Source organism: Nasonia vitripennis, chromosome 4 (genome assembly GCF_009193385.2).
Source record: "Nasonia vitripennis strain AsymCx chromosome 4, Nvit_psr_1.1, whole genome shotgun sequence".
Taxonomy (NCBI): Eukaryota; Metazoa; Arthropoda; class Insecta; order Hymenoptera; family Pteromalidae; genus Nasonia; species Nasonia vitripennis.
In genome coordinates this window covers 9,850,646-9,865,467 of record NC_045760.1, presented here as the reverse complement: position 1 = coordinate 9,865,467, position 14,822 = coordinate 9,850,646, and the positions used below count along the sequence as shown (strand labels likewise).

General features: G+C 41.1%; 1 protein-coding gene across 4 annotated transcripts in view; it reads left to right on the top strand.

Annotated features, from left to right (window-relative positions):
* Nucleotides 1-14,822, top strand: part of LOC100119646 (small conductance calcium-activated potassium channel protein) — a 152,279-nt gene that overhangs the window by 68,264 nt on the left and 69,193 nt on the right. For 3 of the 4 annotated variants that reach the window (XM_031929393.1, XM_031929395.2, XM_031929394.2), the window contains one exon: nt 1,442-1,687. The exons of the other annotated variant lie outside the window; for it this stretch is intronic. In XM_031929393.1, coding sequence (XP_031785253.1) covers nt 1,442-1,687 — 246 coding nt within the window. The remainder of the gene's footprint in view (nt 1-1,441; nt 1,688-14,822) is intronic. 4 annotated transcript variants of the gene reach the window in all.

Below are 14,822 nucleotides of genomic sequence, written 5' to 3'. Positions count from 1 at the left end.
TTCCATACCATTAAAACTGAAAACTTGATATTCCAACCCCCGACGTCACCTACGAAGATTACAACAAAAATCCGACCTGCTAAATTGCCTGAAGAATGATAATTAAAATCCTCGAACGTGACGAAACAGCTGCGAAAACTCCATAAAACGTCGCCGCGTCACCCACTATTTCTCTTGCTTTTATAAAAGAGAAAAAAGAAAGAACTATAACAAAGTGTGAATAGGTCCGACGTCCGTGTGCGCGAGCGAAAGGAAGAGAGAAAAATCCCGCAACGTTTTTTACGCCAACTACCTCGCTCCTCAAGCGCTTTTGTTTCTTTTGGAGCCTCCACCGCGTGCGATAACGAAAGGAAACGCGCTCCGTGCACTGTTCCCCTTTTTCTCGGCGATTTTCTTCCGCGAACGCGCCACGCCCTTCTGTGTGTACCCTGTTTTCCCCTACTTTATGTAAGTAGCGCCAGTATCCCGGAGCAACACTGATTACGTACATACATTTGGATATATCCAGCTCTGTAAACTTTTCTTTCTTTCGATTCTATGATGCACGCATGTTTATATTTTTACTTATTTTACCCTATACGGAAATCATCATTGGAACTAAGCAATTTGGGGATGTAAATACTACACTCTCGATGTTGGGTTGAATGAGATTTTCGAATGAGACTTCTTGAGAGATTTCATGTAATGAAGACATTGAGAAGGAAATTAGATTTAATGAAAGTTTTCAAACGAACACTATTTCTAAATTCTCCTCCATGTAATGAATCTGTAATGTTTCGCTGCATTACTTCCCGGAGTGTGGAACAAAAATTAAAGACTTGCAAGATTCAAGAAATATTTAATAAATTTTCAAGCGGGAGGGCGCAATTTTTCGGCTGCGTACGTTCTGGTTTATTAAAAAATAGTTAAACTTATTTAGTTTTTTTTTTAGAGCATTTTTCGCACTCGAAAATTGGCAAGCGGGATATGTCTGCATATTAAAGTTTTAACGGACAGTCGATATAAAGTTCAGGACAGAAAATTTATTGTACTGCGTGTCAACGAACGAAAAAAAGTAGAATGCGACACTTATTACGACATTTATTTATTACCCGATACAATATATTCTCCACGAATATTAATCGAAACTGTGGTTTCATTGTACTTACCTTTCGTGAATTAGAATAACGTGTACTGGATAAATCGAATTCTGAGTATTATTTTTATGCTGCACGTTGCGCGTAAATATCGTTTCTTATTGTTTTCAGTCTTTCAGTCATACACTGGATTCGCTTCAAAATTTCGGGTAAAATAAAAATTCGCAGAGAAACTGTAGTCTCGATAAAACAACCCCTGTATTACCACACTATATACCAAAGAATAATAATACCAGCACCTAGATCTATAAAACCGCTGAAAATAGTAGTCAAAGAAATAAAATGTAAACCCCCCCTTGGAGCAGTACCCCTGGTGGTGTAAATCGTCGCCCATGACTGCCACGACGCCACCGCCGCCCTCGTCATCTCAGCACCGTGATCTGCAGCAACTCCAGCAACCTGGTGGCGGCTCGGCATCGGGCAGCAGCAGCTCACAGCAAGGTGGTCAGGGCGTCCTGCTCTGCCCAAGGACACTGGCCCAGGCTCGGAGATCAAGACTCCGTCGAGCTCTCACCGAAGCTACTGCCGAGACCGTCAACTACGTCAAAGCGGTGGGGATTTCACTTCATTCAAACGCATCAATCAAATCCAAGACACACACGCACCCGTTTCAATCTACTTTATTCACATATAACGGAGACACTGCGATGATATTGCATCAAACACACCTTATTGATATTAAGAGACACACCCACTCGCAAACACGGTCGTGTAGTTATATTATTATGTATACTTTTTGGATTGAGAGAATGGTGTGATGGTCTGTACATACATAGAGTTTGAGCTGGCTGTCCAATGATACGCAGTTGATTTATATTGTACATACAATACACACGATATGTATAAGCGCGGGGAGGAGAGATTTTCATTTTGCGGCGCAGTTATCGCGCGTTCCGCGAATGATGCCAGCGCGTTAAGGGCTGGCATACACGCGTGCATTTGATATGAAACAGGCATATGCAGTGTCCCATAAAAACAAATAGAGCTTCTTAGTTCGTTTTCTCACTCGCGTTTACGTGCCATTTAGACTTGCGTAGATTTAAGAGCCGACTTCGTCCTACCCCATGAATCACGTAATTTCAATCTTCTCTTCTCGATACATTTTGCCAGCGTGTACATAATGCGTATAAACGACGAAATCTCTCCTTCTCGTACAGCCATGTGAGAAAAAAAACGCCGCGATGACGAATGCGTCATCGACTATCGTAGCGCCACAGCGTGTGTAGACCTCAAGCTTCTGGAGAAAATCTCGCGTTAATACCTCCCAAAGCCCCACCACATCGGTGACCGTTCAACCGAAAATCCGATCTCGTGCACACACATCGGTACGAATATCGCTGTGATACGATGACATCAACACTCGGATAGGGTAGATCCTCGTTGCCAGATACACATCCGATCGCCGACGAGATAGTGATGCTTCGCGAGCTTTCGGTGTCTAGACGCTTAAGGGGAGTAGCGCCAACTTTGCTTAACTGACAAGAGACTCGTGTTAAACTCATTATGAATCGGGGAAGTGCCTCGGGCTTGCCGCGTGATTATATGGGCAACTCGTGCGTTCCCGTCGTTATATGTACCACATGTAATTTTACGCTGCGCCTCGTATGTGCGATAAGTCGAGTTAAAATTTTCCGGTGAGGCAAATTTAATTTCCAAGCGTTCGTACAGCTTAATCACATAAAAGTACATACTGTTTTAAAGACGGAGCAATCGATAGCTTAATTCTTGCGATTACGCTTACGCTAGAAGAAGCTATTGTATCACCATCGGTAAAACAGATTATCGTCAACTTTATCAACACACTTGAAAATTCTCAAACACGCCGTCATAAACAAAGCTATAAAAAATACTAGTCTCACCTCGCGTCGAGAAAGACGGGCACGCAGATCACGCGTATCAGTCGTGCTAAAAAGTGAGAAAAAAGCCAACTCGCCGACTGCGCGAAAAACTCCGCCGGTAAAAAAAAACAACGATAAAAGCCAGAGCAGCAGCAGCAGTATGATTGGGCGCGACGGTCTCGCAGACGTTCGTCGCGAGATAGAAAAGAGCGAGAAAGAGAGAAAGAAATAGTGAAGAGGAGGATGCAGCGCGGCGCGAAAGTCGGAGAGAGTTTTCGTTCGCGCGCCGCACTTGGTTGCACGCGTCAATAAAAGCGCAGAGCGCTGTGTGCGGGAGCGGGAAAAAATTTACTGTATAGATTCGCCCGCTATACTGCAGTTCGCGAGAAAACGAAGGAGCTTTTTGCAAGCCGAAATAATCGGTCGAGCGCGCGACGATGAAGTTTTCAACGAGAGAAGGAACTGAAAGCCATAAACCGAAGGCCAATACGAGGCTATCCTGCGAATCGATATATATGCAACGGATTTCGTTCCTCTCGAGATGTTCTCTCTGCATTTGCCGAATGAGGTGTTAACTATATTAGGTTCAGCTTGACGATGATTCTCAGTTTAGTATAACCTTGTACGCGAAATAATACGAAAGTCGTGCGTGTCATGTATTAAAACTATCCGGCGTCAATTTTTCACAGCAGATGACTCGTGCACGATCGCGCGCATAATGCTTTCGTGAATTTGTTTTATGAAAAGCCGTTTGTGCGAAACGATAGCAAACGCGTTATTAAAGTTTTTGGCAAAGGCGCAGAAGCATACGTTGGTTAAGTTTTCTTAAAACTTCATCGGAAAGTTTCTATTCGCGCTTTATCAAAGCGTTATGACTCGACGTGCGAGCGCGAACGACTTTTAATTAAAACTTGTATTAGCATCGAAATTTACCAAAGTATCGGGCAATATTTTTTTACAATTTATATTGCCCGCGCAGCTTTATTTCGTAGCTCAAAGAGCGCCAAAGCTCAAAGGTCTGCGATGATGGCAATGCCGATAAAATACTGTGTGAAGGTCTGCTTAAAAATTACAATCTATAAATTCAACGCAATTTCAACACTATGATGGCAACTCCTTAACGTTAAATTTTCATCGTCGCTCGTTAATTAACGTCTCTTGTCCGTTTCGCAGCTTAAAAATACACTATATAAAGCGTCCGGTTCAAATCGCCTCCATATACATTTAAACTCGGTAAACGTTTTGCTGATCGATAATCGGAAAGTATACCGTGAGAGGACGGGAGTAAAAGAGTTCCCGCGACAATATTGACTTTCGAAAGACGACTGAGTGGAGAACTGAAAATCCGTTACCGCGCTGCAGTGTGTGTTTTTCGACGCACTGCTTGAGTATAAACGCAAGTTTACATTAAGTTGGTGCGACACTTGGAGAGTATGAGAGTCTACACAGCTTCAATATGGTGTGATAAAAAAACGATAGTTGAACGAATCCGTCCGTCCTTTGCGTTTTTCTTTATTATTCCACACTCACTTTTATATATTATTCTGCCTCACGTGCTCGCTTAATCCGCATACACTGTATCGTATATTTTCTGTAAAGTCTTAGTGCCCCGTCCTTATACTGTGGAAGGAATTAGACACACGTTTCTATCACTGATTCTTGAACGAGTGTATAATATATTATTGTAAACGTAAATAGTAAACCTGCATTTTGAGACGATGTCGTGTTGACGATGTGTGTGTTAAATGCCTCAGACAGCTTCTGAGATCCAACAGGGATACACGTAATTTTTCATTCCCTATATAAGATACGCCGTACGATGCGGTTTACGCGAAAATTTCTTGTAAATACTTTTTAACCTAGTGCCTCGAACTTGTGTATGTCAACGAGGAAAAATAAATTCGACCGACTGTATTCATAAATCATTTTTTCAATAACAAGAAACACGCGTCTCTTTAGCGTACACTGCAGTGCAAATAAGTTAACGTGGCCAGAATACTAGTAAAACACTTCACTCAGGCTCAAGAGCTTTGCCGTGTAAACCGACGGTAAATTCCGTACACAAACCGAAAACAGAGGCTCTTCTTTCCACTCGAGGATTACATACGCGCATACGCGGAAGAGATAAATACTATACTCGCCTCTGCGCATACATGTATACCTATACACACCCGTTCGATTTTACACGCGTTTTTGGCAAACCGCAGTGACTCTTACTTAGAAGATTGCTTGCGACGAGTTGTGGATGTGCATCGCACACACCAGCGCCTTGTGTGTTGTATCGTATATCTATATGGATAGTTGACCCTTCACACCCCCCACTTTTTTCGATCTGCTCGATATTTTTATACATTACTCGCACAAACGTATCATATTAAAACTTCTTGTTAAATTACTGTACATTAAATCATATATATCATCTGCCGCTGGTTTTTTGAGAATTGCTGATTGAAAAATGAATTGATTGAACCACCCACAGCATTGTGAAATTTTATATACGTACTTTTTTGCCCTGGCACTACTTTTGTCCCAACACATATGTACCCGTTTCTTTCTTTATACACCCCTTCACTTTGTTAAATATAGGCTGCTAAACATTCACCGGCTTATTCCTATATATTTTATGTCAATATATATATATATATATATATATATATATATATATATATATATATATATATATTACTGTTGTTATTGAACTTATTACTTATGTATTTTGAATTGCATTAAATTTATCGCTAGGTCGAAATTCCGCGTTAAAGCAGCATTTCGATCGATAATGTTAATCGACGTGAATGGTAAGTAAATTTTGTTCTCATTCCATGAACAAACGACTATTAGTTCATTTCGTCGATACTTTGTGGCTCTAGTGAATCATACGAGTTGGTATAAATAGCGAGGGGAGAATTCCCGCTGTTATTCACCGAGTATATCGTTCATAATTAAAGCAGACTGGCTATATTTGCAGTGGCTAATATAACGAGCTGTAGAAAATTTATTTGCATAATTTTGACATATTCTTATTTACATGTACGCTCTCATTATGTTTACTCGAATGGAAATTAATTTTCCGAAATCAAAGGATCCTGCATTTTCCGACCTGATATAATAACATCGAAATATCATCCAAATCATAAAATTCACCATTTTTAACGCGTAGAGCTATCCGCGGGATGCTTTGTGGCAAACTTTCAATATCCTGTTTGAAAGCGACTGTTTGACTTACTGGAATAAGCGGCAACTGACGCATTATGATTTATATTGCGCATTGGTATAGTCCATTACTCCAATACGTGCGATGGCTTCGGAATGAATTCTTTTGAAAACACTTTTCATGGACTATATTATTACATCGTATACACATAGCTTTAAATCAGGGCACGATCCAAAGACCGGACTCGACGAGGTAAAGGTCGATGAAAGCTTCGGCTACAATTTAGCGGAAGAAAGCGGCCGCAACTAATTTGAATGCCCCCCGAGCGAAGCTTCATTAGAATAGACATCGATACGTGGGCTTCATTAGTTTTGGCTCTTGAATAGGCATTAGCGAGTCGCCCTGAGGTGAAATTAGTGAGACGAAGAGGTGTGACATTCTCCTTATAAATCACTTGATGCTGACGACCGCAAGCTCAGCTTCTCGACTCGATTTATCGAGAAATAATTAATCCAGAAATAAATTATTATACTTTCGGGTATGAAAAAGAATTCAATTTGCACTTTATCAGCTAGCGGGAGAGAGAAAAAACGGGGTTTTATCGAAATCTACTCGGCAAGTCTGACAATGAAAAGTGGGTCCTCTCGTGAACGCGAGAAAATAATGGTGCTTGGCTGAGCATTAATGGCTTGAAATGGACAACATGCGGAGTCGTAACAATGAGTCCGGACTCGTTTGACGAAAGATTACATTTCGTGGTTGAAACGGAGACTGAAAAAGACGCGCCGAACGGACGAGCGAATGATCACAGAAGAATGAGCTGTCCATCCGCGGTTATGTCTTTTATCATTGTTCAGTCAGTCAGACTTTTTTGCGGCGAATGCGCAGCTGAGGCTCAGTTAATACGAATTTTCGGGGATACAACAATGCTCTGCATAATACTAGTGAATTTTCTCAAATTGATAATTTGGATGCGAAATTAGACGATGAATAAATAAAGCGTAATCAATCTTTGCAGAATATCACAACAGCAATCGATATAAAACTCCCATTGCGCATCACTATTCTCCGAGTCTATAACCCGCTCATCTTCAACACACACAACACACTAGAACTAATAGTTTATTTCCAAACAATCAATCATAGCCTCTCACATGTATACAGTGTATAGCAAAGCTCCAAAGTTCGCGAATAGGCGCTTCTCATAAATTTTCATAAATCAGAAATCGATAATACCACAGAGCTGCGGTGAGTCCTCCCAAGGATCTCTGCTCCCTAAAAATCTGTTTACCCGTGCTCTCGACTCATCCGACGAATTTCCGCTGCCGTCCACCGCGGAATTACATGCAGCCAAGTGGCCTCTCAGCTCCCCATCTCGTATAGGCCAGTGGAGCTTGTACACGAGAGGATCTTCCTGTATATAGGTTCGCGTATGTGGGTGCGTATACGTATAGCTATATATCGGTGACGAGATTCTTGGAAAGCTTGACTTGTTTGCCGCGAGTGGCTTGTTTTGGAGAGAGAAGTTCTCCTTGCGGAGTGGCGTGCGGCAATTCTGGTTGCAGGCGATTTCGCGACAAACGTTTCGGTGTTGCGCACTATTCTGAATTACCCACTATGCTTAATTCATTTTTCGAAAGCGAATGTTTTTTCAAATCGTCTAATAACGCGTTAAGCAGATAGATTAAAATACAGCCTGACTAAACCTCTACTTTTGAAAGACGTAAGTAACGCCCAAAGAAAGCGTAGTAAAACAAAACTCGCATTAACTTACCGGTCTAATTTTCTTTCTCACAAAAAGCCAAACGAATCTCATAACTAAACCAAATCTCTTTCTCGCGAAAATACTCTTTGTACGTACAAGACCAGGACAACCGAGCGAACGCCGAAATTAAGACTAAAGAAGTGTGAGAGACACAGAAGGAGAACCTCGGAAAAACGTTATTATTGTGGAAGAGAGCTGCCTCGAGGCGGTGATGCCGTTATTATCTCATTAGAAATAAGAGGCCGGCCGGCGTCGTCTCTTGTTTACGCGCTGAACCTTGGCATCCTCTACCTTTGTTTTGCGCACCTCTATATCGAGTGCAATTAAACGCCATTTTCCGCTTATTTTACCTTGACTCTCAAGGGAGAGAGGGAAAGAGGGACGAGACTGGAAGTGGGTACTTTTTGCGGCTCTCGGCCTCCTTTTGTCCGACCGTCCGAGTCAATTGGGCACGAGTTCATTCAAAAGTGCGCAATTAATAAATTTTATTATTTGTAGATGTAGTGGGCTGCTCTTGATCACCCGAGGTCAATTGATTTTCTATATAAGCGTCTGATGCGAATCTGTTTCTGCTATAACGACTTACAACTTAGTACAATTTTAATGCAAAAGATCGTGTTTGAGTGTACTTCGCGTTGTAATAACATCGTGAATTCAGCCATGAGAATTATTTTCACTGCAATTTGGTGCAGTCTCTGACGAGTTCATCCAGGTCATTATATCACTCGAAAATGGTTTAAAAAATCAGTGCATAATTAAATACTTGCGTTTACCCGCTTTTCGAAATTCCTCTTTTTACGCACACTTACGTTCGGTTACATTGAATTTAATGTGCTCTGAAATATAAAGTTTCGTTTGGCGCTCGGAACTATTTTTTGCGAAAAAAAAGAAGAGGAAATACAATACCAAAAAAGGTGGCTGTAGTATTTCCTCTGCTCACGCGATCTGCGTCTGCGGCTTCTATTTGGGTTTGCGTAACATGAAGCATTGCTCCTTCGAGCCGCTATTTTTCGGCAAAATTCGCTGTAGAAATTCCTTTGTAGCGCCGCATTGCCGAGATACTTTTGCGGAATGTTTTTCGTCTTCAGTGTGCTAATGAAATTTATTTTCGTGTCGCGACATGGCAATGAACTAAAGGAGCACGATTACTTATATTTTCCAGTGATGTATATAAGGTACCTGCAAAAATTCTGCATTTATATTTAAATAAGCAGAAAATTGTAGTCACCGCAGAGTTCGCAGTTTGCGTGTATACACAAAGCGCTTGAAATTAAAAGTTCGTAGCTGAAGGTCCGACGAATTTCAAGCTCTACGTGTAATCACGGCAAGAGACGCTTATTTTGACCTTTTCTATCAAGTCCACAGTAGAGTAAAAACTTTCAAACGACAAGATCTCTCACAGTTCGTAAAACAAACTCCAGGCGCAGAATTGATGCATCACTCCACACAACCCTCGCGTCGTCTCTCGTGAAAGCGTCACAATGCGGAGACCGCAAGCGTCAATTTCGAATCGCCTTCGCGTTATTGCTTCCTATTTTGCTGTGACGCCGTAAAAGTGCTCCGAGCGCATTAATAAAGTATCCCGCACACGAATGGTGGACTCTGAATTTCCATAACTCGTTGAATCTTCAGTGCTTTATTGTCTGCGGCTCTACGGGGAATTCCGCGTGTGGGTATAAAAGACTGATGTGTCTGGGAGAACTACCCCTGCTATGTTTGCGTTGTGTGGCTCGAGTAAGAGTATTGCGGACTTTATTGCGGACGCATGGAAAAGAAGTCGAGTGAACGGGTTATTGGCTTGAATTTTTGCGACGACTAGATATTTCGAAGGTCTTTTATAGAGAGATTCATAAAAAAATTTGGACGATATATAGATTTGAGATTTGTTTGAAGACTTCTTGCGTATGGAGAAAATTGTATTTAAAACTGTTTTATGCAATCCTTTTATCGATTATGCCGAGATGCTTATCGATCGTTAGCTTTGAGTGTACATAGTATACGAGTGTACTAAGGGCATTTAAAGTAATTGGGATAAAAATAGACTAACCGTATACTTGAAATCGATCACCGTGATTATACAGCCATTATATTCATGTATAGGTCTTGCTTCTCTGACCGAACAATATCACTACAAATTGTAGCGCCAGATTTGAGAGTAAAAAAAGCTGGCATCAAAAACAATTCTTAACTCCAGATCCAAAAGCCACAAAACCACGAGTATTCGAAATGTCGGTTTCAGTCGTACTCGGCCTTGTTTACCGTATCAACTAAAGCCTTGCGCTGAAGACAAGAAGGTCCTGCGAGTAACAGCGCAAACATCCCACTCGCTCACGGTGTTATTGCGGCCCGTAAACTCGTCGGGCAATAAAGGGCCTGCTTAATAGGGGCCGCGCTGCTAGCGCATATAAAATTTAGGCGGCGCTTTGCTTCGTCACCTGCAATTTCGAGAAGCTCTCGGACGCCTACTTCTGTCTCTGTGCAAGCTCTTTGTGTGCTCAGCTGAGAGGCGGATAAGGTGGAAATATGTGTGGGATGTTGAACGATCATTGCTTTGTTACGAAAGCCGTTTTTGTTTTATCTGTGTGTTTGTGTGTGGGCAGTCTACAATTTAAAATGGTTCATCAAGTTGAAAGTGGAGTCTTTGAATCTCTCCAAAAAGAAGCTCGTGAGCGAATTATTACTCGTTATATATAACGATGTGTCCCGACTTTGAATTTTAAGAATCTTTTCGAATTTTCTCATTTGTATGCAAGATGACTAAAGGCATTTTTCACCCCTATACATATACCAACCGTTTCTTATCTCCGTAATTGTATACGCTAAATTCTCAACTCGAGTACAACCTTTGAGATAGAGGAACAGATTTTTTTTACAGCAAACGCTTGCGTGGTTCAAAGCCAGAGAGCGGTGTAACGTCGCGTCTATTATTCATTTTCTGAATAGCCCCGCATACCAAGCGAGTATAATTAACTTTCTTGGAAAACCATCCTTTTTACCTCCGCGAAACTCAACTAACTCAATTTTCCCGTAGCTCAGCCATAGACTCGTCCGCCACAAAAGCGCCTTTGTAACTTGCGCTTCAATTACCATACCCGCGAAAACTTCAAAGCCTTTCAGACCCTTATCAGCCTCTCAACACTATGTACTAGTATATACATAATGCATGACCTTTCGCTGCGCATCAGCGACGAACGTATGCGCGATTTCTCTCGAAATAATGTATAGTGTCGCAGTATGTCGTCGCAATCCGTCTCCTTATGATAAATACATAGGTACACGGTCTCATCCGCGGAATGAAAATGAGATGATCCGCAGTGCTCGTAGGTAGTAATATGAATAAGCAACCTCCTTAAGAAAACGAAACGCCCCTTTCCGCGAGATGTATAGAAATTGGAGCCAGTTGCAAAGGGATCAGAGAGAGAGGGAGAAGGATATGATATAGCCGAGGCCGGAAATGGAGCGTGTGTTATGTATGTATGTATAATGTACGTGAAAAGGAATCGGAAGAGAGTGAATAGGCGGAGAAAACATTCTTGGCGGCAGCTGTGAATCGTGTACCGAGAGGATCGCACGTAGTTACTGCATCCTTGACGTTTTGTGCTTGCGAAGCATACAGAGAGAAGGAGAAAGAGAGAGAGAGAGATAAACGTGACAAGAAGGACGAAAACTTCCTTGCGCATTTAGCCGGCGAGGCAAGCTAGCGCTTGAATAAAGTGCGCTTTGGCAAGCTACACTGCGATGCTTCGATTGCTGCCGCTGTCCTGATTACTATACGTCGTTTTGATTTGTTTCGTGAATGCAGAGCTCGCGAATTTTCCTCGATTCATGCGATAAATTAACGTCACTCTGCTGAATAAATTGTAGCCCTATTCAATTCTTCGAGAAAGCGGAGCGGGATTAAAGGACACTTCGCTCTGCAAATTGATTCTACGCGAATAAATTTTAAAATCGTACAAATTTAGCGTTCGATCTAACTTGCTCTTTAATTATGCGATTTGATTTTGATCTCTGGTACATTTAATGACGTTATTCTCAGAATTCATACTACTCGGGACAATGTTTTCCATCTTCAGAAGAGCGAGAAAACGTCATCGATCTCCGGAAGCGATATAAGCTCGTTCATTCCCTTTTCGAATTTCTGACCAGTCGCTCTCGCGTACGTTGCCCAAATCCTCGAAATCCGCGAATTCCTGCTGACTGCCAAAGATCCGCAGGCTCTTCCGAGATTTCGTCGCATCCGCGTAAAAAAAAGAGCCATCAAAGCGTTCCGCGAACGTGAGCAGCGGCTGGCCGGATTTTTATTGCCTTGACGTCGACGGGGAGAATTTTAATCGAGCCCCTTTTCATTTCGCGAAGATTTAATGGGTCGCGACCTTCGCTACTCGCTCTGTGTGTTGCAGTTTTTTTCATTCTTCGAAGTGGTTTCATTTCGCCGGGATTTAATGGATCGCCGCGACATATTTATTGCCGCTCTTCGCCTTTTTCGAGGAGAAACAAGGAGAGGATTTTCTCCGCACGCTGCAGCTGTGCCGTGAAATGGATGAGACCTTACGTGCGCCGTTGAATTATTTAGAGTACTTTTGGAACATGTGTAGTGTTAGGGAGGAGAGTTAACGGAAGGTGATATTTTTCAATTGTTATGCGTGCTCGCGATATCGTGTTTAGAATTTTGAGGCTGTTTCGGGCCTGCAGCACGCGCGGACTATGACGGTAGTTTAATCAAATGCGGTTGGATTTTCTGGATCAATACGTTTATTTATTTATTTATTTATTTTTATTAGCGGGTAAGGCATCTGTGATCGCTATGTGATGCTAGTGTAACGGTTGTATTAAATTTACATATTATTCCATGTTTGTTGCTATACTTTACCAGCAAAGAAAAAAAGAATAGCCCGAAGTTGATGAAGTCCAAGTCCAGTCGGCCGTTACTCCCATTGACTATTCCACCGTCGCTTCTCTCCTATTTGGGAATTTTTTAATCGATCGTCCCATTTAATGACTTTTCTTCTTTCTCTACGAGAATATTGATGGCGTTTCATTGTAATTATTCGCTCGAGCCACACACACACACATACATGTGCGTCCGATAATGCGAGAAACGCGCAAAAAGAAGAGAGGATAGCTTTCGCGTGCATCTCGTTACGGCCGTGGTAACGAGAAATTTTTTGCCAGTTAATTGTAGCCGAGCACGAGTTCATCTCGATTAAAAGCTGCTGCGAGACCCGCATGACGGGGGAAAGGTTTTTTTAACGAAAGGTCGTTGGCTAGTCTATGGGCATTTGGATAGTTGTTTTTCAATGCCATTATTTAAAAAAAAGTTGTGTACTGACACTATTTGTATTTTATTATTCGATTTAGATAATCGATTGCAAAAAATTCTCATTATTACTGTATACCTGTACTGAATTGTGTCAGTAATTCCCTTAAAAATAAAAGCGCCATGGATTAATCAGTCTTAAAACTCCTCCCCATATTTCATTAGCGATAAGCTTAATTCTCAGAGATAAGATAAAAAGCGGACGACCAACCCAACTCGGCTCTAATTAAAATTAAATATTTTTCGTCAATTACACAGAATGCCCACGCACTTCCGACGGAAATTAAGAAAAACAATTCCCAGAAAATCCACCCCCTTAACACTTTATGGCAACGAGACACGAGAAGCTTTATATGCGCGAATACGCGATGCCGAGAGGACAGTGGAGAAAAAGAAAGAAGAAATGAAAAAGAGGTGCTGAAGAGCGACGCGCCCAGCTCTCCGGCTTTTTTATTATTTTCAATTTGGCCGATTCGCCGGCGACGACGCTTAGAAATGCGGGCAGGTTGTTAATTACTCTGGCGAGAAATTTTGTCGGCAAATAAAGAGCCGAGAGGACGGTGTGTACCCCTAATAAAAGGCGAAATTAAACGGAGCGCTTTCGGCAAAGATGGCGAGCTTTTTTGCAGAGGAGAGTAGGTCGCTTGGATTTGGAAAATTTTGTGTCGGGTATGAATATTTTTTTATTTTAAATGTGCGAGAAGCTTGAAGTGGCATTTTGAGGGTAACTAGTCGCGAACTCCCTGGTAGAAAATTAACGGTTCGAATTTGCTAAGACCTTTAGACTTAGTTAACTGTTTTAACGGTTGCCAAGCTAAAATTTAACAAAAAATGTGGCTTAGGAACCGCTAAGTTTCCAAGATGTCTGCCGGAGGCTAATTTGAGGTTACGAGGTTAGGATAACACTAGCTAAATGAATCAATTTAATTTTATTAATATTTCAATTTTTTACATTTAATATAGTCCTATTCTACTATCTGAACAAGGTTTGTATGATACGCATGCACTGCACTTCATTTCACTTGACTGTACCAAGTCATGAACTGTTATTTCATAATGTCATGCTGTCTGATCAAATAAAATAAATAAAAATTGTTTGTATTAGCAAACTAAATAGTTCAAAATGCCTTGTTCAACAAGACTAAACTAAAAAAGAACCCATTTAAACATTCATTGTGGTTTTGAGTACATAAGATAAGAATTTCACATTTTTCTTGGCATCAGTGATTTTTGACCAAAATCTCAAATCAGTCAATTAAAGTAATAATGCAATAAAGATTGCTTAAACTTATTCATCAGCTCTTGGCATTTTCAAAAAGAGTGCACATCAATAATCTTTAGTAGAATAGGACTATATTAAATGTAAAAAATTGAAATATTAATAAAATTAAATTGATTCATTTAGCTGGTGGTTATCCTAACCTCTTAACCTATCTAGATACAACTTAAATATATTATGTAAAAATTGTTACATGTCCTTTGCATATCCTAACCTTTTTTCAATTATAATCAATCATATAGGTAAATTTATATTTATTAATAAAAGTTTTAACCTGACAATTGTATACGTACGGCTAGTAAACTGAATTTAAGCAAATTAACTGCAAGGAGC